Below are 23,010 nucleotides of genomic sequence, written 5' to 3'. Positions count from 1 at the left end.
CAACGTCGATGGAAAATACACGGAGACGATGCTGCCACGGCTCGGGGGAGGAACAAAACCAAGCATCTCAGACAACTAGACTGACCTCCCATGGTCCCACCATCTACCTGCTGACCACAACTTCAGGTGGACCCCACCCCCTTCCAGTTGTTCCTGGCCGGCCCTGCACAGGCACCTGGATGTCCTGACTGAAGGCTGTCTTCTGGGGGTGTCACCCCACCTGGGGATGGGGAGGTGACAAAGGCATGCACAGAGATGGGGTCTTGGGACAATAAACCATTCTCTTGGAGTCTCGACTTCATAGCTACAGCAAGATATTTCTTCCAGCCAGCCAAGAGTTACATTTTTGGCAAGGGCATCACAGCCGTGTCTGTTGTAAAAACCATAAAGCCACATGGTAATTAGCTACTTTTCTATTTCCTTGCACACTTTGAATTTAGAGGGGGCTAGAAGCAAAGTTTCCTGTGGTTTGCAAACCTCCCCATGTCTTCAGGCTCCGCTTTCCAGGGAATACTGTTTGGAAATGAGGCAGCTCTCAGCTGCAGCCAGAGATTTTGTTGATGCCTTTGGAATTTGAAGAGAAGCTCCAGGAGGAGTTATGTGTCAGATCACGGGGCTGCCTCGCTATTCGAGGGCAGAATAAAGGCCTCTCACTGTGTAGGTGGGGTGGGAAGTTTTGCTCCCCTTCTTTTTTGGGAAAGCTCCTTCCCTTCTGTAAGCTGGCATTGCTCTGAGTTACCCTTCCCTGTACCTGCCTCCTACCCATCCCAAGAGGATTTCTGCCTGCTTAATCCTCACAAACACGAGAAAAGCAATAATTGCAAGTAAAGTAATTACAAGCCAGCCCCAAGGGATCAGCTCCTCCTGGAAAGGCATGAGACCAACAACCACAAGTCCCCCGGCACGGGGGGTGCTCCTTAGCACCCCAAAAACATGCAAAGAGGGACTGGCTTGCTCTTAGCGATGCTGTAACGGGAAAAACCCAGCAAACGCCCCCTCTGCCCGAAGAGGTGGGGACAGCAGTGACACCCACCCGTGGGGTGCTCCCCCCGTCCTCCCGCCCGCCGCTCCCTGCAGCCTCTCACCTCCTGGGGGTGCTCGCCGTTCTCTCCATCCCTGCGCAATATCGCAATGAAATTTCCTGTGTGTGCAAGCCCGGCTGCCGCGGCGGGGCTGCTCAGAGCGTGCGGTGGCTCCGCAGAGGCCACCTCTGCCCGGCCACCCCGCTGCCATGGGGGTGACGTCCTGCCGAACTAGGCTGCTGCTGGCCGCGCTCTGCCTGTTCGCTTCCCACGGTAAGCTCCAGTTCGCTTGCCTCTCTCCTCCCTGCCCGGAGAAACTCTTCTCACTGGGGCACCGTGTTCGCCGGCCCGGGGCTGTGCCTCGGCACAAGGAATTTGGGGCGTTTATGGGGTTATTTGCTTTCTTCCTCTGTGATTTTGGGGTGCGGGGGGGATCAACCCAGCGTTTCACATGATGCTGAGGTTGTGCCGGGGTAAAGGGGCCACAGGGGAGCTGCCGTTCTAAAACTCTGAGGCTGCTTTTTTCTTTCTTCCTCTGCTTTGATCTAACATGCGTGGAAGGAAAGCAGCCACCCTCTGTCCCCGCCAGCTCCCGCTGGGGACCCCGGGCTGGAAAAGCCACTGTGTTCCCCCACGTCACTTTTTCCTGGCACTGTGGGGGTCCCCGGTTGTGCCATGGTGAGAAGACCCTTCCGTCAGCCCTGGGGGAGCCGGGAGAGGGGATTTGTGCGAGCAGGGCCGGGATGCCCTCTCCGAGGATGCTCCGCTCTGCCGTAATTGCTCGGACGTGCCGAGCAGCTTCTCTGAATGGGCACCCAGCCGTGGCCAGGATCACAGTGTGGCTGCCGAGCTCCCCTTCCCCGAGTGAGTGCTTCCCAGTGTTGGAAGCTCACTGGCTGCTTTTCAGGGGGATGCTTTGGGAGGGATGGGGTTGCTCCATCCCTGACTCTGCAGCAGCCCTGGCAGGCAGCGTTTATGTTCGGGGCTCTGGGGCCAGGCAGTGACACAAGGGGCGGTGACAATTAAAACCCCAGATCGTCTGTGGACAAAGAGTCAAGAGAAGGAAGCTGGGAAGGACCGTGATCCCTCCCTGCCCTGCACAGGCAGAGGACAAGAATCCTATTGGGCTTTGCTTCACCATCTTTCCCGAGACAGGAAAGTGACTGTCTCCAGGATTACTGCCAGCACATCCCCAGGAAGAAGAGATGCCCAAAGATGCCCCACTGCAACGGGGCTGGGATGCCCCTTCTTCTTTCTCCTCTGGGACACCAAGGCTGGTGTGGATTGAACAATGCTTTGCTTCTCATCCAAGTCTCGGCATCAGGGAGTGATTCCCAGCATCTCCACAGGGATTTGAACAATTTCATTTATGCATCTGGGGTGCTGGGACTGAACCTCAGGCCTTCTGCAATGCAACAAGCTTGGATGCTGATGATCAACGTGAGCCTGGTGCCAGAGGAACTGAGCTTTGTGCAGCCACGCGCCTGCCAAAACTTTCTGAACCCCCACCTAATTTTAGTGGGGCTTGATGGAGAAGTAGAGCCCTTGGAAACATCCAGTTTGGAGATGCTGGCAACAAGATAGATGGGGAAGTGGCTCCTCTCCACCTAAAGAATGGCAGCTGAGCTGGGCTTTCCAAAATCGCATCTCAGAGCTGTGCTGGCAGAGGAGCGAGGCAGGACCCTCCGGTGGGAGCAGCAGCTCCAGGCTGCTCTCCTGCCACTGCCTGGATGATGGGTGCCCCTGGAAAGCCATTTGGCTCCTCGGAGTGCAGGAGGTGAGGGCTGTTAACAGGGGCATCTTGGGCATCTTCAGTAAGTTTTTCCTTCTCTGCTGTAAGTACTTGTGCGGAGGTGTGGATGCCTCTGCACATCTCACCCAGCTGATAACTCTGAAGCACAATGACAGCACGGTGATGATGGGGTTTGGGGAACTTTGATGTGAGGCTGTTACAAAAGCTCCCAGAAGAGGGAATAAAGCCGTGTTCCTTGCTCCAGCGCTCCACTCTCTCTCCAGCAACCCCTCCTCTGCAACAGGTGAACCTCTCCAAAGGCTCCATCCCCTGCTCTGTACAGATCTTCTTGAAGTGGAAAGAGGCAGATTGAAGTGAAAATCACTCCTGTCAGGCACATGAGTGCAGATCAAACACCTGCTTGCCAGAGCAGGGGACCAAACTCAGGAGAAGCAGCCAGGAGAGGCTTTTGGTCACTGACCCAGAATTTGGTGTGAAATCCCAATTTATTTAAGATGTTGGTTGGCAAAGAAACACAGGGTCCGGCACTTTCTTGCATTTTCTTCTGTCTGAAAGGAGATCTCCCAGGTTTCAAGAGAGGCGGTGATGGCAGCACCAGGGATGTACCCGCGCTGCACTGGGCTCTGCACGGCACCAATGCAACACCACTGCTTGGAGACAAAGATACTGAGGTGCCAAAGAGGAAGAGGGGCACTTCTGGCACCCACTTGAGACCTCCTCTGTCTTTACCAGATGGTGACAAGACAACAGCTCTAGCACGGCCCTCAGTGGGTCCAGTCTCTCTCAGCTGGAGATGTGCAGAGACTGGCACCTGGCTTTATTCTGGCATTTGCCAGCAGCTCTGACTTCAAAGGGAATTGTTCAGTCGGGGTGTGGATGGAGCCAAATTTAATCTCCTGGGCTTCTACCATGCTCAGAGCCCAAGATCCATGGGCTTTAGTATAGCGACACCACCAGAAGCTGTTTCCTCTGGGCACCATCTGCTATCCAGCATGGCTTTAAAGCCTCATTACATCTTGGGGAGGGAACACCAACTTCCCTGGCGCTGCTGTGGGCTGCCAGCTGCTTTCTCCTACACTTCGTGGCTTTTGAGAGCCTTCCCCTGCTTGGGAGAATGAAGGGAGGTTGCTAATGCTGAAGGCTGAGCACACATAGTAACCTCTGCCCCTCCCCACTGCTGAAAGCGTGGGCTGTGCTGACTTTCCATCCAGACGGTTCCCATCAAGCTCCGGAGGTGGAAGCTGGACGGTTTAGTAAGACAGAGCTTTGCAAACTGTGTGGGGATGAGTGGGACAGCTTTACTCGAGGGCTGAATGTGGAAAACAAAAGACTCCTGCAGATACTTTTGGAAGGTGTTGGAAGTGTGGCTTCCTTCAATAGAGCCCTGGCTTCCCTTCCTCTGGCTCCCGGGAGACCCCCGATGTGAATGGGGCACTTCCCGTTGCCGCAGGTATCACAAAACACATCTGAGGTGCCTTTTGTGCTCAGTGGGCTGGCAAGGAGGTGGGAGACCTGCTCTGCTGCCTGCCAAAACCCATCCAGCCCAGCCGTGCTTCCTGGCCCCAGCAGCACCTGAGGGTGAGGAGAAGTCAGGGCTTGAAAATAAGTCTGAACGAGGCAGCGTTGAGCTCGGGCCACACAAACCTGTGCCCCAGAGCGGCTCCAGGGATGTGCTGCTGCACGTGCTGTGGGGAGCAGGAAGCAATTAGCTGGAGAGGTCTGGCAAAGGTCACGCCATCCCTGGCTCCGTGGGGCTCCTTGGCACCCTGTGCTGCCGACCAGGGGAGTGTAATGAAGCAGATCTCCTTCCCAAACCCTCCCTCTCCCTGCAGAGCACCCTCGGGCAGGAACTTGGGGCTTTCATGGCTGTTCTTGCACCATCACCTAATAACCAGAAATAACCACGAGGGGTGGAAGGCAGCTTTTCGGTTTCACTCTCTCAGGCAGTGACACAGTGACCCTACCCAGAGGAAGAGGAGGATGCTTCTCTGGGTTGCCTAGTGATGGGGAGCCTCTGGCCCAGCTGGATGCCTGTGGGCAGGCCCAGCACACCGTGCCTGCGATCGACACCCACTCGATATAGCAAGCGAAAAACCTCAAAGCCAAACGGTGGCGGAGCTAATGGCACAACAGGATGTTACCAAAATGAAAAAACATCTTGTCCTCATACCATCTTCTCTGCTGCAAAGCAGCCCCAGGAACCTCCTTTCCACAGTAATTTAAAGTAAATAAGCCCAGAATCTGCTTTTTCTCCAGCTTTTGAAGTGACATTTGCCCTTCTGTTACAAAGTGGTGGCAGGGCCAGAGCACCTCTCCTGTCTCTGCTCTTTCCTCTCCCCTCATGCACTTTCCCCTTCCCACCAGTGCCCTCCACCCACGTCCTGGGAAAGACCAGCAATGTCATGATGTGCCCCTCGCCCCTGCGCCTCTGCCAGGCCTCCCGCCCACATTCCAGAATATCTTTCTGAAAATTGTTTTCATTTTCAAGCAGCTCCTCACTGTCAGCGTCAGCCAGTTCCCCCTTCTCCTCCCCTGGGGCTGAAAAACAAGGAGGGTGGGACCTGCTCCCCACCTCATCTCAGGGGGCAGCCCCTCCTAGCTCTTTTCTGTTTATTTTTTCTCCTTTTATTTTTTTGCAGCTGGCCCAGCAGCACTTGTGTTTCCTCCTTCATGAGCCATAACCCTGCTGCCTCACTTCTTTTCCACATGCTTTGCCTCCCTTGCCCCACACCTCTGCCAGCTCTGATGGCCCCAGATGAGCTTCTGCCTCCCTGCTGCTGCTGCTTAAGTGTATTTAAAGCATGTTTCTCCTCCAGAGTTTATTTCTACGGTGAAGCTGTGCTCCCAGCCCTGCTGAGATGTTGCTACACAATCCTGGAATGATTTGGGTTGGAAGGGACCTTGAAGACCATCTCGCTCCAACCCCCTGCCATGCGCAGGGACACCTTCCACTAGCCCAGGTTGCTCCAAGCCCTGTCCAACCTGGCCTGGGACACTTCCAGGGATGGGGCAGCCACAGTTTCTCTGGGCACCCTGTGCAAGGGCCTCACCACCCTCTGCCAGCAGTGGTGGTGGGGCTGCAGTGCTTGTTTGGGGAGGGATCCCCATTTTGCTACGAACTCAGGGTAAGGCTGGGGTCTGACTCCTTGCTGTGCCTTCTCCCCCCAGGAGGGCCAGCAGCTTTCCTGATCACCACCCCGTACTCGCTCTGCGTCTGCCCCGAGGGCCAGAACGTCACCCTGACCTGCCGGATCAGCGGCCCCCTCGCCGACCGCCATGACCTGCTCTACAAGACCTGGTACTTCAGCAGCAACGGCGACCAGAGCTGCTCTGACAAGAGGCACATCCGCAATGTCACCGAGAAGGAGCTGCACCACGACCTGGGCAGGCACCACGAGCCTGGGGGCAACAGCACCCAAAAATCCCCCCTCGAGCGGCACCACGGGGTGGAGTTTGTCCCCGACCACCACGGTGCCTTCCACATCGTGGTGATGAACCTGACGCTGCAGGACAGTGGGAATTACTGCTGCTACGCCGCGGAGCTGAGGCGGGAGCACGGCAAGCCCCACACCATGCAGGTTGCTCACGGCTTTGTGGAGCTGCAGATCCAGCAAGGTGAGGGAGCAAGGGGGGCCCTGCCAGCTCTGCATCTGTGCCAGGGTGTATCAGGGCTCGGGGGGCCAAGAAGGGGTGGTGGGGGACACCAGGGTGCAGCATCAGGGCTGGGGAGGCAAGGAGTGAGAATGCTGGAAGCCCAAGCCATGTTGCAAGAGTCGAAGAGCAGCAGATGTTGAATGTTTGAATTAGGGCCAGAGAGCAATAGAACATTAAAACAAAATGAAAAAAATAATAACTCGAGAGGCTGGAATGCAGTAAAATCCATGGTACATAGTTTCACTGATCTTCTTCAACCTCTTTCTGGAAGAGAGGAAAACAAACCTCAACTTAAAAGGAGCTGGCTGGTGGTGCAAGCCCAAATGAGGGCTTGTAGATAACCTTGGGACACCAGCCCAGTGGGAGAGGCATGAGGGAGGGGAAGGCATCTCCTGCCCTTGATTTGCAGCATTAGGATAGATAGTTTCTCTTTTAGACCAAAAAAAAAAGAGGCTGCATGGTCAGGGATGGGCCACACTGCCACAGGGAAGAGGGGTCTTGCAGCAGGGATCTCTGCGTAGGCTTCCCAGGATTAAACCCCTGCTTTGGGGGTGATATTCTTAATATCAGGGGCAAAAAGGCAAGGACAGCCAGCAGTCTGGGAGTCCTGTGGGGCATGAGTGAATCTCCTGAGGTGTAACATGCTTTTCTGTTCTCTTCCGCAGGCAGAGGAGGGCTTCAAAACTGCACATTTCATACAGCCACCAGCAAAGGTACAGGGAAAAAAACCCTCTTTCCGATGTGCTGCTCGCCACCCTGGCCTGTGTTTTTCCCTAGGGATCGCTGGCTGCTGCAAACACCAGTGTCCACATGAAACCTCACTGTTGGGAGGGTGGTTTTTGATGCTGTCCCCACAGGGTGCATCTGACAGACACGTCCTCAGGCTACGGAGAGCCTTCTTTAGCCCATCACCAGGATATGACTGTCCTGAAGCCCCTGGAGATCATTCACCCTGTGGTTCTAAAGCACCCAAGCCCACCCCCCCCCCCGCCCCAAAACACAATTAGGGCTTTGGCAGCTGCTGCCACAAGAAGGTGGGAAGTGACAGAAAGGTAAAGAGTTGCAGGAACCTCTTGCAACACCTCAAGCCTGTGCCACCTCTGCCTCGAGCAGGGGAAACCCAAATCTTGCTTGAGCGCTCAGAAAACTTGAGGCTCCACCAGTGCTGTGTCTAGACATGGAGATGCCCACACTTCACTGTGCAGGTGGTTTCTTGGTGGGTCGCTCTGTCTGCTCCCATTTTCTGGCTGCTAAATGGGCAGATTTGGCTAAAATGCTCTGAGGCACTGTTGGGGCCAGCCCAGACAAGGGAAACAGCCCCCCTGTTTCTCACAAGTAGTGCTTCCTGTTCCAAACCCTTAGTCTCAGGTGCTGGGACACCCTGTCCTGCCAGGCAAAAAAAGGGGAAAAATGCCCCCCACTAAAACACAGACACAAGGAGTAGGAAGCTGCTTCCTCAGAGGGATGCACAGGAGAAGAGGGCTTGAGCTGAACCTGCCTGTGGTTTAGGCAGCCCTCAGCCCCACCAGGAGCCATCCACAGGACCTTGATGGCCACAGATGTGCCCACAGGTTGCCAGGCTTTCTGTGAGCCTCCATGGGTAAGGTTCTCCAGGGGCACATTTGTTAACGAGACCGGGTTAATGAGCCCTTCGATGCCCGAGCACTGTGAGGCTGCCCGTGGGTTGGAGCCAGCGCTCTGAAATTGCTGGGGGCCTTTATCAGGGCTTCTCTCCTCATATCTGGAAGACCAAAGAAGGGCCTTGGGGTGTCCTCCAGCAGTGAAGGACTTTGGTCAAGGTCCTAAAACGATGCCTCAGAGCTTATCTGCACAGCTGTCAACGCATCCCAGCACGAATCCCCTGTGTGTGGGAGCCGCACTGCATCAGGTGTGGGGCAGCTGCACTTGGGCATCTTAAAGGTCTCTTACAACCTAAACAATTCTGTGATTCCGGCTTGAGGAAGCCGAGGACATGGCAGGTGAGCCCTCTCCATGTCTGCCCTCTTCTGTCACAGATATCACGGCCGCCGCACTGGCCACGGGCGCCTGCATCGTGGGCATCCTCTGCCTGCCCCTCATCCTGCTCCTCATTTACAAACAGAGACAAGCTGCCACAAACAGACGTAAGTACCAGGGACACCCCTCTCATCTCCTGGGCTGCATCAGGGTGGCAAGGATGAGATGGGATGTGCCCCACTGGGATCAGCTAGTTTGGCTGCTCCGAGTCCCATGGGCGCAGCGTAAGGTGGCCCAGTGACAGGTCCCTGCCAGGTGTCTCCTGCAGAGCTGTCTGGGAAGGGCCAGGCATGCCTGAAGGCTGCTGGTGAGGAGTGTGGGATAGGAGGAGACCCTGGGAGCATGCTGGGGGCTCTGAGACTGCAAAGATGCACCCTGCAGAGCCCTTTCCTCCACATCCACTGTAGGAGCTGTCTCATTTACTCATTCCTCCATCCATCACACACCCGAAGTAGAAGCTTTGCCTTCCAAGCAACTGAAATAGCATTCTTTGCACTTTTTCTCCCCCTCCTCTTTAAAAAGACCCCTGATATGTCTATGGCAACAGGACTGCAGCAAGCCAGGTCTCCCCTCTGCTGCCCCAGCCCTGGAATACCAGGCAGTGCTGAGGCATAGCTGGCTGCCAGGTCCTGCCCGTGCTTGGCTCCCAGAGATTTCGGTAATTAAGCGGAAAGGGGCACCACCTAAACTGGCAGAGGCATTTCATCAGCCCTTGGGCAAGCAGGGCCCTGTGGTTTTCCTCACCCAGCTTGGTGGGCGGCTCTGTGGCTCTGAGCAAACCCTTTGGAGAAGTGGTTTCTGCAGCAGGCGTGGGCATGATGCCAGCCACAAGACTGGGAACTGGGCTTTTGACATCCATCCCCTTCATGCACCCATTTAACTGTGGTTGGGGTGCAGCTCCCACCCCCCTGTTGCAAAGCATCACCTGGATGCTATTTCACCCTGGAGGGAAGGCAAAATTCAGGGGGATTTGATTCTCAAGTACGATGGGCCGGGTTATTTCCACACAGCACTTTTCTTTGGCACAGTTTGGGCCAAAACTTGAGCAGCTTGGCTCGAGATGATCTTTGTGCAGGCATCCAGCACAGCCCAGAAACACGGGCTGTGGGATCTGCTGCCACAAAGGGGATGAGGTAATACACAACAGAGTGCTGTCCAGCAAAACACAGGGACTGCCAAACGCCAAGTGGTGTTTTGCAGAGCCCCAGGAGGGTGTCACAGGTGGGTGGTGGGTGCATCTGGGCACAAGCAGGGCCAGGCTGCAGCCCAGGCACCCCAGCTGCATCTCACTTCACCCCATGCCTGCAAAAGTGTCTCTTCCCTTTCTCTGGCGCCTGCAGTTTCAATCTGGGAGGAAGCTGGGTTGGGGAGTAAACAAGGTGGGAGGGATGCAGAGAAGGAGGGTTGGGAGCAAAGTAGACAGCTAAAGGGGGGGGGGGGGGGGGGACACACAGAGGAAGGCAGAGGAATTGGAGGTGAACGAGACAGCAGAACACAGCACTGGCAGTGGATCTGGGTCCGACACTGGGCCTTATGCTGCCAGCACTCACCCCAACCACTTTGTCTTTGGCAGGTGCCCATGAGCTCGTCAGGATGGACAGGTAAGGAAACTCATCCCCTCACCTCCTCACACCCCCTCTGCCTGCATCCCAGGCCCCACAAGGGTCTTGTCCTGTCCTCCTTTCCCTTGAAGCCAGCAGGTATCCTCAGCCCAGCAGAGAGAAAGGGATGCTGATGGCACCTACGCTCTGAGTCCTATCCCTTTCTGGGAAGCCACTGTTTCTCTTCCCTCTCTCCAAGTGGGAAGTGCCTCCATTTTTTTTTGCCTGTGCCTGGGGCATGCATCTCCCTACACCCCAGGAGAGCCAAGAAACCACTTCAGCAAAGCTTTCCCCCCTGCACCGGGCTCCCCCCTTGCTCTCAGCTGAGGTGCCACCCCCTGAACCTGCTTGGCTGTTCCAAAACCCTGGGGACAAAAAAGGCTCCTGAAATAAACACGCACATCCCTGTCCTCTCCCACAGCAGCGCTCAGGGCATTGAGAACCCCGTGTTCGAGGCGGTGCCGTCGGCAAGCGCGGAGCCGCGGCCCCGGCCCCAGCTCTCCTACATGGCCAGCCGGCTGCCTTCCGAGTCGGGCCGGCACCTGCTCTCGGAGCCCAGCACCCCCCTGTCCCCCCCTGGCCCCGGGGAATGCTTCTTCCCAACGCTGGGTGAGTGATGCTGAGCCCCCTTGGAGACCACTACAGGAGAGGTGGGATGGAAAGGGGAGGGGGGGTAGGGAGTGAAGGGGAAAGGAGGGAGTGAAGAGGTGTTAAATACCAGCTGCGAACTTTGTGTTATGTGGGACATCAAGTCCTATGGCTTAGAAGATGGGAAGGACCCAAACCCTCTGTTTTCCATGCAAAAGCAGAGTTTGGCTGCTCCCTTCAGCTGCAAGCTGGACTAACATCCCTGGTCTGCCCTTTCCAGATCCTGTTCCTGACTCACCGAATTCCCTGAAAGCCTAAAGACCCCAGAGGAAACCACATCCTGCAGACCATGCCATGCTCGTCCAGCCGAGACCCCCGAGAGAGTGGCAGGGCCAGGGGCAGCAAACCCTTAAGATCTGAAGCTGTGTGAGGGATCCCTGCCCTTGTCTCCCATCCTGCCTCTGCCCTGGGACTGGAAGTGAACCCCTCTTGTCCGGAGTTTGATTTTTAGCTACCTGTTTCCATGGAGAAGAGCATGGCTTTGTACTGCTCACATTTTATGTACTAACTGAAAATTGAGGATGTGGGAATGGAAGGATGTCCCATACCTGGAAACTTCCCTGAGGATTTAATTTATTGCCAGGGTTTTAAGATCTGCAACATCAACATGTTCCTGCATCCTTGACTGAACATCCTCTCTGGGAGTGGATGGTAAAGTACTTTATCCAGCATGAAACCAAACAGGGTCACCAGCCAACCCTGTACTACCTTTTTCTCTGCAAAACAGGAAGGGGAGAGGCTCCCTGCTGCCACTGGAGCCCTCCTTCCCTGCCAGCCTTTTGAGATGGCCATGGACTTAGGATGCTGCCGCCTTTTCAGCTGGACACATGCCAGGAGGAGCCTTATTTCTGCTGCAGTTTTATCCTTGTCTTGGGATCAGGGGAATTTATCTCTCTGTTTGTTTCATTATCAGTGCTGATTAAAAGGAAAAAAAGGATGTTTATGGTTTTCATTTGTTTGGTTGTTTTTTTTTTTCAAATGCCTATCAATTAGAAAGTTCATCTGGAGGATGTTGGAGGATGTTCCCGTGATGTGGTTGAGAGCCTGGGTGGAGAGTGGAGGCATAGGAATGCAACAGGCAGTGGGAAATGCCACAGATGGATTTCCATGAGCCTCCTGGGGCCAGCACGGCCAGAGCAGCCAGCCCTGGGGCCACTGTGAGAGGACACTGTCATGCCCTGGGGGTTGTACAGGTGCCCTCTCTTCATCGGAACCCAGCAACGCTTATTCAAAAGTGGCTGTGGGTCAGGCTCCAGAGTGAGACTCAGCTCTGACAAGGAGATAAAACGTTGTGGTAGACACTGTTTCTCCAAGAGTGTGTTTGGTTTTGGTTTTTTTTCCTCTCTCGCTTCTGTTTTTGTTGTAAAGTGGGTAAAAAAATCACCACGAGACAAACAAAAACATTAGTCATATCAAAACAGTGTCAGACCCGAGCAGTAGCTGTACCAGGCAGCGTGCCAGGGCAGAGCATCCCCGGCAGCACCCCAATTCCCACACTGTGGGCTGGAGGAAACAGCATTTGCCTCTGGAATGGGCTTGGGGACACACTGAGCTGCTGCAGGATGTGATTAAACCAGCATTGGCTTCAGCAAGAGCAACTTCAAGATGGTTCAGGGATGAAGGAGAAGGTAGCACCCCCCACACCCCCCATACCTCAGATGTAACTTCCTGAGCACAGGACTGGGGCTTTATTGCCACCCACGGCTCAGTCCCTTACCGCCTCTGCTGGGGAAGCTTTCCCAGTGCCTCCAGCGCTTCCCTCTCCCTTCCCTCTCCCTGTCCCAGCAGCTGCAGCTGGAAAGGCACTCCAGGATTCTGACTGCCCCCGGGCCCTAACCGCTTTGAAACCCTCTCCAAGTCCCTCTGGTTGCTAACGAATGCATTGTTTGATGACAGAATAAAGCTTTGTTGGAAACAGGTTTTGCTCTGTGCAGCAGGAATCTCATTTTTCGGGATATGCAGTGCTGCAGGCAAAGGTGAGCCGAGCAGCCATGTTCTGCAAGAAGCACTGGTGTGGCATGTTGGGGCACTGAGTGGCATCAGGGACCGTTTCCCACCTGGAAAACTTGCCAGAAGGAAAACTAAAGACTTCTAGAGGAGAGAAGAAATGATGGTTGCAGGTGGTTCCTGCAATTCCCACAGACACCAAGACCTTCCAGTTGTAGCTCACCAGCTTGGGAAGGTTTTCTTCCCTGTAATGCTTTTTGGGGTAAACATTTTCCTTTAATTACCAGCATTTTATCCTTTTGTCTCTGCATTTCCAGCTCCCAAGAGCATCCTCTTGGCTAGTCTTCTACGCTCCATTGCTGTTCTAGGTATCCCAGATCATCGTGGGACTTCCAAGTCCTCTCCCAGCTCTGTCCTCTCTGCCTCTCCCCACTCAGAAGGCCAAATCTCAAAGCACATGGACAAATTACAAACAATTTTCCCCTTTTGTGCACTGTTGCATCAGCCTGGACCTACTTGTGAAACCATAATTTCTGGCAGCCAACAAACCCCTGACAGACATCATTTCACCACCCAGGCGTGAGGCCAGCAGGCACCAAGCGACACGCCGGACTGCCTTTCACAAGACCTAAGTGTCCTCAAGCTCTGAAACAGGCCAAAACTCTTCTCGCCACTCAGGAATCGGGTCACTGGGTGCTTTGTTTCACTTCAGCATGGTGGGATTTGGATTGTCAGTGTTGGCATAACTTGTGCCAGGGACGTGGTGGTCACACAGCAGAACCCCCGAGGACACGCAGGGCTGTTGGGACCCCACTTCTGCAGCGGGAAGCGACAAGCTGTGCCACTTGTCCTCTCTGGCACTGGGAAGGCAAGAGGGCATTGCCATGGCAATGGGATTTTCCAGCTCGGCACAGGGCATTCCTCAGCACGGCACCATCAGTGATGTTCCCACAGTGCCGAGGTGATGGTGACAAGGAGGAGCTGGTGGTATTGGGGTGATGGGGACAAGGAGGAGCTGGTGTAATTGGGTGCTGCAGTGACCAGAAGCTGCCTTCTCTCACCCTGGGGGAAGAGACTTACCTAGATTTAACCCTCAGTGGCAACACAGCTTATGGAAAAGATGGTGATGTAGAAGCAGGAGTGTGAACTACCCAGGAGGGAGGAGCTGAGGGTGCAAAGCCTGAAGTGAGAATCACAGCCACAGTTTGCACTGCTGGCTGTGACCTGTTTCCCGAAAGTGTATTGCAGTCAGAGCTCTGTTGGGAGAGCAGAGAGATGGTGAGAGATAGCAGGTGGAGGGGTGGGGGGGGAAAGGATGGCAGTGTCATGCAGGGTGTCAGCCTATCTCACCATTTGGGTTTCTTTGTGCACATAGGTGCTCACTCACCTCCCTGCAGAGACTTGGGGTTAGAAGGGCTGGAAAATGCTCCTGGCGGTATTTGCTCTTTTGACTCTGTCACGCCAGAATCCTCCTTAGAGGCACAAATAATGAACAGAGCAAGACAGTCACCTCCCCAGACCACAGGATGATGGATGGGGTCTTGTATCAGCCCCAAACATGTGCTCAGACCCCGCTCATCGTGGGCAGGACACTCTGGATGGCAGCAACATGACTAATGAGCTCCTCAAATCTCACAAGGTGGGGACTACAATGGCTACAGTGGTAATTAATCACAGAATTCTAGAATGGTTTGGAATGAAAGGGACCTTAAAGCTCACCCAGTTCCACCCCCTGCCACAGGCAGGGACACCTTCCACTAGCCCAGGTTGCTCCAAGCCCCATCCAACCTGGCTTTGAACACTTCCAGGGATGGGGCAGCCACAGTTTCTCTGGGCAACCTGTGCCAGGGCCTCTCCACCCTCACAGGAAAGAAATTTCTTACTGATATGTCATCTAACCCTGCCCTCTGTCCGTTTGAAGCCAATGCCCCTTGTCCTGTCACTCCAGGCCCTTGTCAAATTTACCAGAGTTCTTCTCACTCACAAGGACCTCAGCAGGCACACGTCAACCCACAGTGAATTGAACCACGGTCCAGCTGCTGCTCCAGCCACTTCCAGTGCTGATGGGTGGACAACATCTGGAGACCTTCCAGACTCAGCCCACAGACAGCCTGTGAGCAGGACAACTCCTGCAGCCACTGGCACGCTTTCCCATCGGGGTGCTTGTGACATTTTTGGCATTTAGAGATGGGAGACAGCTCAGTGAACGACTGCATGAGAGGATCCTGCAGGACCAGGCACCAAAGGATGCCCTGAGCCACAGGAGATTTGGACCCCGAGTTGCACCCCAGAACATCATAGCCTGTGCCTTTTCCACTCTTCCACGCTCGGTGTTTCAGTACTGAGCTTGCTCCCACAGTGCTGCCCAGCCCCATCTTCCCCCCGGAAGGCCCATTCTGGTGGCTCACCGACAGGGAGGGGTTGCCCTCGTCCTCGACAGTGACCATGAGCCTGTAGAAGCTCTGCCGCTCGCGGTCGGGCGGGGAGGGGCGGGTGGCGATCTCGCCGGTGACACGGTCCATGCGGAACGTCAGGTCCTCATTCCCATGGGTGATGTAGTAGGACAGGACACTGTTGAGGCCGATGTCCCGGTCGGTGGCACGTACCTGGGCCACTGCCGTGCCACCGCCGACGTTCTGCAGGGCGAGACGCCGGGGTGAGCCGCAGGGATATGCAACATTAGCCTCATCACATATACAATAGCTGATTAATAACATAATTCCAATATACAGAGAGGGGTTTTCCAGGCACTGAGGTGCTTGAGGTCCAGACTTGCTGCCCCAACACCTAGCAGCTCAGCAGAAAGCTGCACATTAGGTCTTATCTAGTCTGGCACAGCCTGGAAGGGCATAAAACCCACAGTGTGTGCAGAGGTGAAGGCTGTGTAATGGACTCGGAGCTCGGCTAATTATTTTTGGATAGTCCCATTATGGAGGAAATCAAAACAGAAATTCTGTTCTTCAACCAGCTCTGAACACGTATTAAATAGATAAGAAAACCCTAACAGGGCAATAACCTTAATGTGAAGCTATAAATCATGAGCAGCAGTTCCTCACAGCTAAGTGGCACTGGCTATTACTCACATTTCATTTTTCATCACCAAATTGAGAATCCCCCCCCTCCAGTCCAGGAATTAAACTGTCAGGAAATAAGTTGTCTTTCCTCATGCCTGATTGTGTTTTATTGCTTCATTATCTAGCCCTTGCCAAGCTGCTTCCTGAAAGCCATTCCTATTCTGCACTGTGCTGCCTTTTGTGTCACTTCAGCAGCATTTCCATGGGTGTGTAGCAACTTCTTCTTCCGGCTGGTCCCTCCAGCCTCACAGGCTTAAGTTGCCTGCAGAGCTTTTTCCTAGCCCAGAACTAGGAGTCCATCACCAGTGAGGGCTTTCAAGGGGTCACGAACCCTTGGATCACCCAAGGTGAGGACAGCAACAGGTCACCAATCCTTAAATGACCCAAGGTGAGGTTTGCAAGGGCTCACCTACCCTGAAATCACCCAAGGTGGTGAGATGCATTTCCCTTTGGGAGGGTGGAAGAAGAGAGGAGCAGGGCTGGGTGCTCACCTCGCTCACGCTCACGTTGTAGCCGAAGGGGCTGTCAATGACAGGGGGGTTGTCATTGATATCAAGGATGTTCACTCGCAGGGTGTGCTCCTTCCTCCGGGGAGGCACACCGCCATCCGATGCTTGGATCTGCAGGTGGGGGTGGATTTTCAACAAACTGCTATTTTGAAGCTCACAGCTCCAAGAAAACAGCCTCGCTGCTCAAACCAGAAGAAGCCCAGGGAGGTTTGGTGCTCACCCGTAAGGTGTAGTGATCCAGCAGCTCCCGGTCCAGTGGCCGTGCCACAAACACCTCACCATAGGTGTTGTTGGTGGTACGGATCTCAAAAGCCCGGCCAATGTTCCCTGATGTCAGCGAGAAAGTCACCTGGAAACATCACAGGAAAAGAAAGACAGGGCAAGCAAAGTGATGCTGTGAGGAGGAGAGAAAAGGGACCCTACAAAAACAAACCCAGCATCAACTCAAGAAGTCTTTGAGCTTTCTTAGAGGGTCCAATGAACTGGGATCCACAGGTGTGCTGGCTTACTGTAGCCACCCCATAGCACCCGTCTGACCCCGCAGCTCCTACGCTGTCAGCAATTTTTGTCATTGGGGGTGACGGGACCTCATTAATGCCTGTCTGTGTGGTAATGAAAATAACAAATGTCAGCGAGTTTCCTGTTCAGCCTGCTAAGGACTTCACTGCTGGCTCCCATGGCTGGAGAGACCACAGCTGGTTTTCAGATTGCTGGGCTCCTTTCAACACGTGTTCTGCAGAGCTCTTTGCCCCAGAGCCCAAGGACAATGTTTTTCCTTTTGTGCTGCAGGTCCTGACTGGGGAAACTGCACAAACCCCACAAAAACTGCTGGCATCAATGACCAGAGTTTGCTGTCACAGGGATGCAGAGGGGAAGGGGTGGGAAGATGCTGGTGGAGGTATTTCTGTGTCAGTGAAACAGTACCACAGCCTCATAGGCAGCTTCACGACTGCCGTGCCAGCCTCATTGTAGAATATCCTGAGTTGGAAGGGATCCACAAGGATCATCGAGTCCAGCTCCTGGCCGTGCACAGGAAAACGCCAGGAATCACACCATGTGCCCAAGAGCTTTGTCCAAATGTGTCCCTACCTGCCCGTTCCTGCCTGCATCTGGATCTCGGGCCAGGACCACGGCCACCCTCCTGCCGACGGCGCTGTCCTCGGCCACGCTGACGGACGAGTCCGAGGTGATGTCGAACTGGGGGCTGTTGTCGTTCTCATCCAGGACTGTGATAGTCACCTGTGGGCATGCACAGGGCTCAGGTGGGGCACAGACAGGAGCTGGCCCCCTGCTCACCTGTCACCCTGACACCTTGGCACATCCTCAACCCACCACGGAATGACACAGCTATTTGAGCCCAGGGGCTGAAGTTACATCCCTGCCTGCAGAGGAGGAGGAGGAGGGATGCTTGGAGGCTGGAGAAACAGCAAAAGGCTGCTACAGCTCCCAAGTGGTAGTTTGTTCTGTGGAGCATCCTTTGCTTTTTATCCTCCAAATAGCTGGGCACAGAGCAGCTCAGGCTGCTGCAGGGTGACTCTTTCCTGCTAAGCTTTTCACAAGCAGTGATTTCATCTGTGCTCACAGCATCAGGGTCAGGCAGGGTTGGCTTTGAAGTTCAACAGGCACAAGGAAGGCAGAGCTGAGCACGTTGAAATCAACCAGGGCAAGCTGGGTGTAGAGGAGACCTGAGCTCCCTCCTGGGAAAAGACACCTGGGCACAAGATGCTTGGAGGGGACCTGGCTACCTCGGCCACAATTAGCCAGAGGAAATGCTCTCATCGAGTTTGTAATCAAAGTGCTGCAAGGGGACACAGAAATGAGAGAGGAAGAGCCTTTCTGTTCCTGGGGATTTATTTATGGGTGCCCCAAGCTCCCAGGTGCAGCCAGGCTGAATAGGACAACAACCCGGGAGGAAGCCGGGAGTGAGTTGTGCGCCTTGGGGTGATTCAGTTATTGTTGCTGCCGAATTAAAAACAGAGAGCCAGGAGCAGGGAGAGCTCATTCAGCCACCAGGACGGATCCGGCAGCTGCTGTCCCAAGTGGAGGATCAGGGCACTGCGATTCTGTTCGCAGCAGCAGGATGGCTCACAGGAGCTGCACCACGTCCTGGGGGATGTCAGGGAGGCTGGTGCCGGTGGAACGGGGATGGAGACGTCCACCCTGATCCCTCCCCGCAGCTCAGTGTGGAGTTTGGAATGGATTCTGGTCCCCAGGGTCATGCCAGCACGACGGACATGCTTACCTTCTGTTGGAGGAGAGCAGAGGGGGAAACAGAGAACACAAAGAATGAGGAGTTAGTGGGGGATGAGGAGGTGTGGGTTAACCCTGCATCCCACCACAGCAGTGTCAGGAGCCACAGGTACCCCTCCGCAGTGATTCAGGGGCTCCTCTGTTGGTGCATCTTTTTGGTTTTTTTCTAGATAAGGTTGGCAGATTTGCCCCTCGCCCTGGGAGAGATCCAGACAAGGGCAGGGCAGTGTGTGGAGAGCACAGCTGCTGGGACCTGTGGGCTGGCCCTGCACCCGATGTGCCTCCTGCCCTGACAGAGAAATGCAAATCACCCCCTGCTCAGCTGCCAAATATAACCCTGTTAAACACAAACCACAAAGTGTTTCAAGGCCCCTAAATTTACCTCCCTTGAAACTGTTTTAGCTGGTTTCCCCCCAGATCAAGGTTTCCAGGCCCTGAAAGCTGGAGCGGGGAGGACACGCTGTCCCATGCTAGAGGAAGAGGAAGGTGATCTGAGCTTGACAGAGGATGGTGGGGAGGTGGGGAGATGCTACTCACCACCGTGGAGTCAATCTTTGGTCCTCCATCATCAGCCACCACTGTCAAGGTGTAGAAATCCCCTTTCTCTCGATCCACCTGGCCTTTGACCGTGATCACACCCTGCCAAGGATGAAAAACAGTTGTGTTGGCCACCAACATCAACATTCATGGTGCACAGCCAAGCCAGGAGGGAGCACGCTGTGGCTACTTACAGTGATCCCATTGATTTTGAAGAGGGAGAGCGCTTGGGCGTTGGTGTTGGGGTCAAACTTGTAGGTGATCTGGTTGAGGTTGTCGATGGAGCGAGCCTGGACTCGGAGCACCTCGGAGCCCAGGGGGATGTTCTCCATGATCACAGCCTCGTAGCTGCTGTTGGAGAACTGCACGGCCTCATCCAGCTCGTTCTGCAGGCTGACGTACACGCTGCAGAAGCCCTGGTTGTTGGGGGGTGCTTGGTCCGTGGCAGAGACATTCATCAGGTAGCTGGTTTTGGTCTCGTAGTCCAGGTACTCTATCGTCGTGATGAGGCCCGTGCTCTCATCAATCTCAAACTTCCCTTCTGCGCCCGACACGATTTTGTAGTTCACCAGACCACCGTTCCCTGGGGAGGGAGCAGGAACCATAGAGCTGGCTGGACCAAGCACCCTGAAGAGGCGAGCGCCACCGGTGCCAATCCTCACCACGGAGCGGAGCCCATCCCATGTGCGGATCTCATGCCAGCCATGCCGGGATCCATGCAGTGCTGATTTCACTGCTCTCCCCCACACTGGGTGTGTCTCACCCCCACCTGCCTACCTGTGTCCCGGTCGGTGGCCCGGACCACCGCCACGGAGGTGCCAATCCCGGCCGTCTCCCGCAGCCCCAGGCGGTTGTACTGGCGCTGGGTGAACACTGGCACCTCGTCATTGACGTCCTCCACATACACGATCACCTGTGGAACCCCCCGGAGAGCCCACGGGTGAGCAGGGCAAGCTTGTGAGCCCTCACCCAGCGGACATTGGTGAGGGGAAAATACGTCCTTCGTGGTGTTTGTGGAGAAACATTTCAGGGTGTTCAAGGCCGGGCTGGATGGGGCATGGAGGGACCTGGTCTAGTGGAAGATGTCCCTGGCCATGGGGAGGGGGGAGGGGAGGGTTGAAATGAGAAGAGCTTTAAGGTCCCTTCCAACCCTAACCACTCTAGGATTCTATGATAATCTCTTCTATAAACACCACGTGATGGAGAGTGAACACAAACGGTTTAACATCACAAATTTAAACAAGCCCTGTGGTCAGAGTGACTCAGTCCTTCCCTGGTGGGAGGGAGGTACACTGGGTACATCAGTTCCTCTGTCCTTTGGGATTCCCTGCTCATAACCTTGGAGACCCCACAACACAGAAATGCTGGTGACTCGGTGGGAAATTTTGCTCAAAGTTCAGTAGGTCGAGATGCTGTTTCCCCAGGGAACCTGTTTTCTCCTCCTGGTTTTCTGCCTGCTGCTGGTGCTGTTGGCATGTCACACTCGGCCAGAGCCCATCCCACCGAGTCTAAAAATAGATGCAACTGGAGGACTGGGTCGGTGGGAACCATGGGAAGCTGGTGTGTCACGGCTAAAGATTATCACCACTGGGTCCCAGATTATTTAAATAGATGCCTGGCCAGGAGACACAGTTTTCAACAGGCTAAGGCCCAGCTTTTCCTCCCGGCAGCAGACCTGCATCTCACCGGGCAAGCAGGTGAGACAGAGACTCCCTCTGACAGTGATTGCAGCCCACTTAGCAGCCTCATTGTGCCAAAATGTCACAGGAAAAAAGAAAAAAAAAACAAACCAAAAACCCCTTAACAAGATCTTCTCCACCCACGGGCAGCCCTCGGAGACTTTCCGTCAGCATTTCCATGTCAGCTCTCTCTAATTTCCTGCACAACTGCCAGGGCTGGAAAGCATCCTAAATATTTTGCACAGACTCCCCTGCTGTCCAGCCCTCGGTGGCTGTGAGGTGCTTACCCGCACGGAGCTCCTCATGGGTCCCTGCTCCGTGTTGTAGGCCTCCACCTCCAGGACGTGGGAGGAGTTCTGCTCCCGGTCCAGGTGCCGCACACCGCGCATCACCAGCCCGGTGCTGGGGTTGATGCGGAAGTGGTTGTGCTCGTTTCCTGGCAGGGGGAGAAAAAACGAGAGGGATGTTGCCTGCTGCCCTTACATCCATCCTGGTGACACACTGAGCCCTCCCCAAGGGGCTATTCTAGAGGAAGATTACTGAGCACAACCCCAGCCCCACCACCTCCTGCTACATCAGGCTCAGTTACATCAGGGTTTGGCCCCAGGACAAGCCAGGAGGAGCTACAGAATCTCATCAAATAAGAACAACATGGACCTGTTGGGGTGAGTCCAGAGGAGGCCATGAAGACGCTCCAGGGTCTGGAGTACCTCTGCTAAGGAGCCAGGCTGAGAGAGCTGGGAGTGTTCAGCCTGGAGAAGAGAAGGCTCTGGGAAGACATTAGAGCCCCTTCCAGTGCCTAGAGGGGCTCCAAGAGAGCCAGAGAGGGACTGTGATGAAGGGTCTGAAGGGACAGGACAAGAGGGAATGGCTTCCCACTGCCAGAGGGCAGAGTTAGATGGGACATTGGGAAGAAATTCTTCCCTGTGAGGGTGGGGAGGCCCTGGCACAGGTTGTCCAGAGAAGCTGTGGCTGCCCCATCCCTGGAAGTGTCCCAGGCCAGGTTGGATGGGGCTTGGAGCAACCTGGGCTAGTGGAAGGTGTCCCTGCTTATGTCAGGGAATTGGAATGAGGTGGTCCTTAAGGTTCCTTCCTACCCAAACCATTCTGCAATTCTAGGATTCTATCTATTGTCCATCCTCGACAAATCATCCCCCAGCAACTAACACTAGTGCTGGAATTTTGCTTAAGGGTGGGGGAAATGTTTCTGTGGGCTGCAACGCGCAAAAGGATGGAGAGCACAACCTCCTGAGGCTGCACATGTGGCTGCCAGAGCCTGGTACAAACCCACCGATGCACAAGGGGGCACTTGCACTTACCCTTGACAATCCGGTACCAAACTCTCCCATTAATGCCTTCATCCGCGTCTGTGGCCTTCACCTTCATGAGACAAGAAAAGCAGCGAAGGTGAAGGGCAGAGAATCTCAGACTGTGACAAGTCCCCCCCCCTGCCAAGGTTGGACATCCTGCTCCTTCACCTGAGCCAGGGAGCTTATCAGCTGCAAAGTAAAGTAAGTTATCCTCCCCTCATCACCAGACAGCGGGGATAGTGGGCTTGGGTTTGCTGTTGGATGGATTGAAGTGGGAGCTGAGCTTGAGGACCGTGCCATGAAGCCCAGGGGTCTGTGCGCTGGTGGAGGTGCCTCCATGGATCCTGCCCTGCACACCAATGCTTGTCCCAGTGGCAATGCCATTGGGATGGGGTATTGCTGGGATGATTTGAGCTGGGCAGGGAGAGCTGCTCCCACGTCGGGTGGGCACACAGCCCACAGCAGCCCGGCGAGTCACCCAAGCAGCAGCATATGTAAAACCTGCCAAGAGAAACGTGAATGCAACCAGCCTAGAGCATGCTGGTGCTCAGGCAGAGCCCTCATGAGCCCCTGGGCAGTGGTGGGAGCACCCCTTAGCTGTGATGCACTGCACAGTCCCGGCATGCACTGAATAACCCATTTGTCTGTCCTGGGAAACCCAAGGCATGGGTCCCCTCCGGTGTCACTGAACAAGACTGCAGTGGTTTCCCTAAAAACCCAGCCAGCAGCCACCTCCGGCAGCTGGGAAGCGGGACCTGGTGGGGAACAGCAGGACGGGGCTCATGACCCAGCTGGCACTGAGCTGCTGCATCTTCTCTCTGCAAACCCAACTTCCCACAGAGCATCCAAAGCTCGACCGCAGCGTGGCTGCATGGAAATCACCACAGTGAGGACACAGGGAATGCCTCGGCCTTTATCCTCCTCCTACTTCCCTCTGCAAGGCATCTTCTGCCACATCTTCTCCCTATAATGTTACCCAGCAGTTTTGTTTTCCCAGGCAGGTGGGGGTT

At 54.9% G+C, this 23,010-nt stretch overlaps 2 protein-coding genes across 2 annotated transcripts in view; one reads left to right on the top strand and one right to left on the bottom strand.

The window, feature by feature from the left end:
• Positions 1 to 23,010, bottom strand: part of CDH23 (cadherin related 23) — a 194,781-nt gene that overhangs the window by 18,227 nt on the left and 153,544 nt on the right. Inside the window, exons 28-36 of the mRNA XM_064662202.1 lie at positions 22,010 to 22,070; positions 20,978 to 21,126; positions 19,789 to 19,924; positions 19,206 to 19,594; positions 19,012 to 19,113; positions 17,314 to 17,463; positions 16,445 to 16,573; positions 16,207 to 16,335; positions 15,050 to 15,277 (exon numbers count right to left, since the gene is read on the bottom strand). Coding sequence (XP_064518272.1) covers positions 15,050 to 15,277; positions 16,207 to 16,335; positions 16,445 to 16,573; positions 17,314 to 17,463; positions 19,012 to 19,113; positions 19,206 to 19,594; positions 19,789 to 19,924; positions 20,978 to 21,126; positions 22,010 to 22,070 — 1,473 coding nt within the window. The remainder of the gene's footprint in view (positions 1 to 15,049; positions 15,278 to 16,206; positions 16,336 to 16,444; positions 16,574 to 17,313; positions 17,464 to 19,011; positions 19,114 to 19,205; positions 19,595 to 19,788; positions 19,925 to 20,977; positions 21,127 to 22,009; positions 22,071 to 23,010) is intronic.
• On the top strand, positions 1,102 to 11,631 carry VSIR (V-set immunoregulatory receptor). The gene is made up of 7 exons (XM_064662210.1): positions 1,102 to 1,295; positions 5,944 to 6,390; positions 7,095 to 7,142; positions 8,445 to 8,552; positions 10,019 to 10,046; positions 10,468 to 10,655; positions 10,915 to 11,631. Exons 1-7 carry the CDS (start codon positions 1,232 to 1,234, stop codon positions 10,950 to 10,952), a joined length of 921 nt encoding a protein of 306 aa, XP_064518280.1. The 5' UTR covers positions 1,102 to 1,231; the 3' UTR covers positions 10,953 to 11,631.

Source organism: Pseudopipra pipra, chromosome 8 (assembly GCF_036250125.1).
Source record: "Pseudopipra pipra isolate bDixPip1 chromosome 8, bDixPip1.hap1, whole genome shotgun sequence".
In the NCBI taxonomy this organism is placed as follows: domain Eukaryota; kingdom Metazoa; phylum Chordata; class Aves; order Passeriformes; family Pipridae; genus Pseudopipra; species Pseudopipra pipra.
The sequence above is the reverse complement of the archived record's forward strand: the minus strand, read 5'-3'. Positions and strand labels throughout refer to the sequence as shown.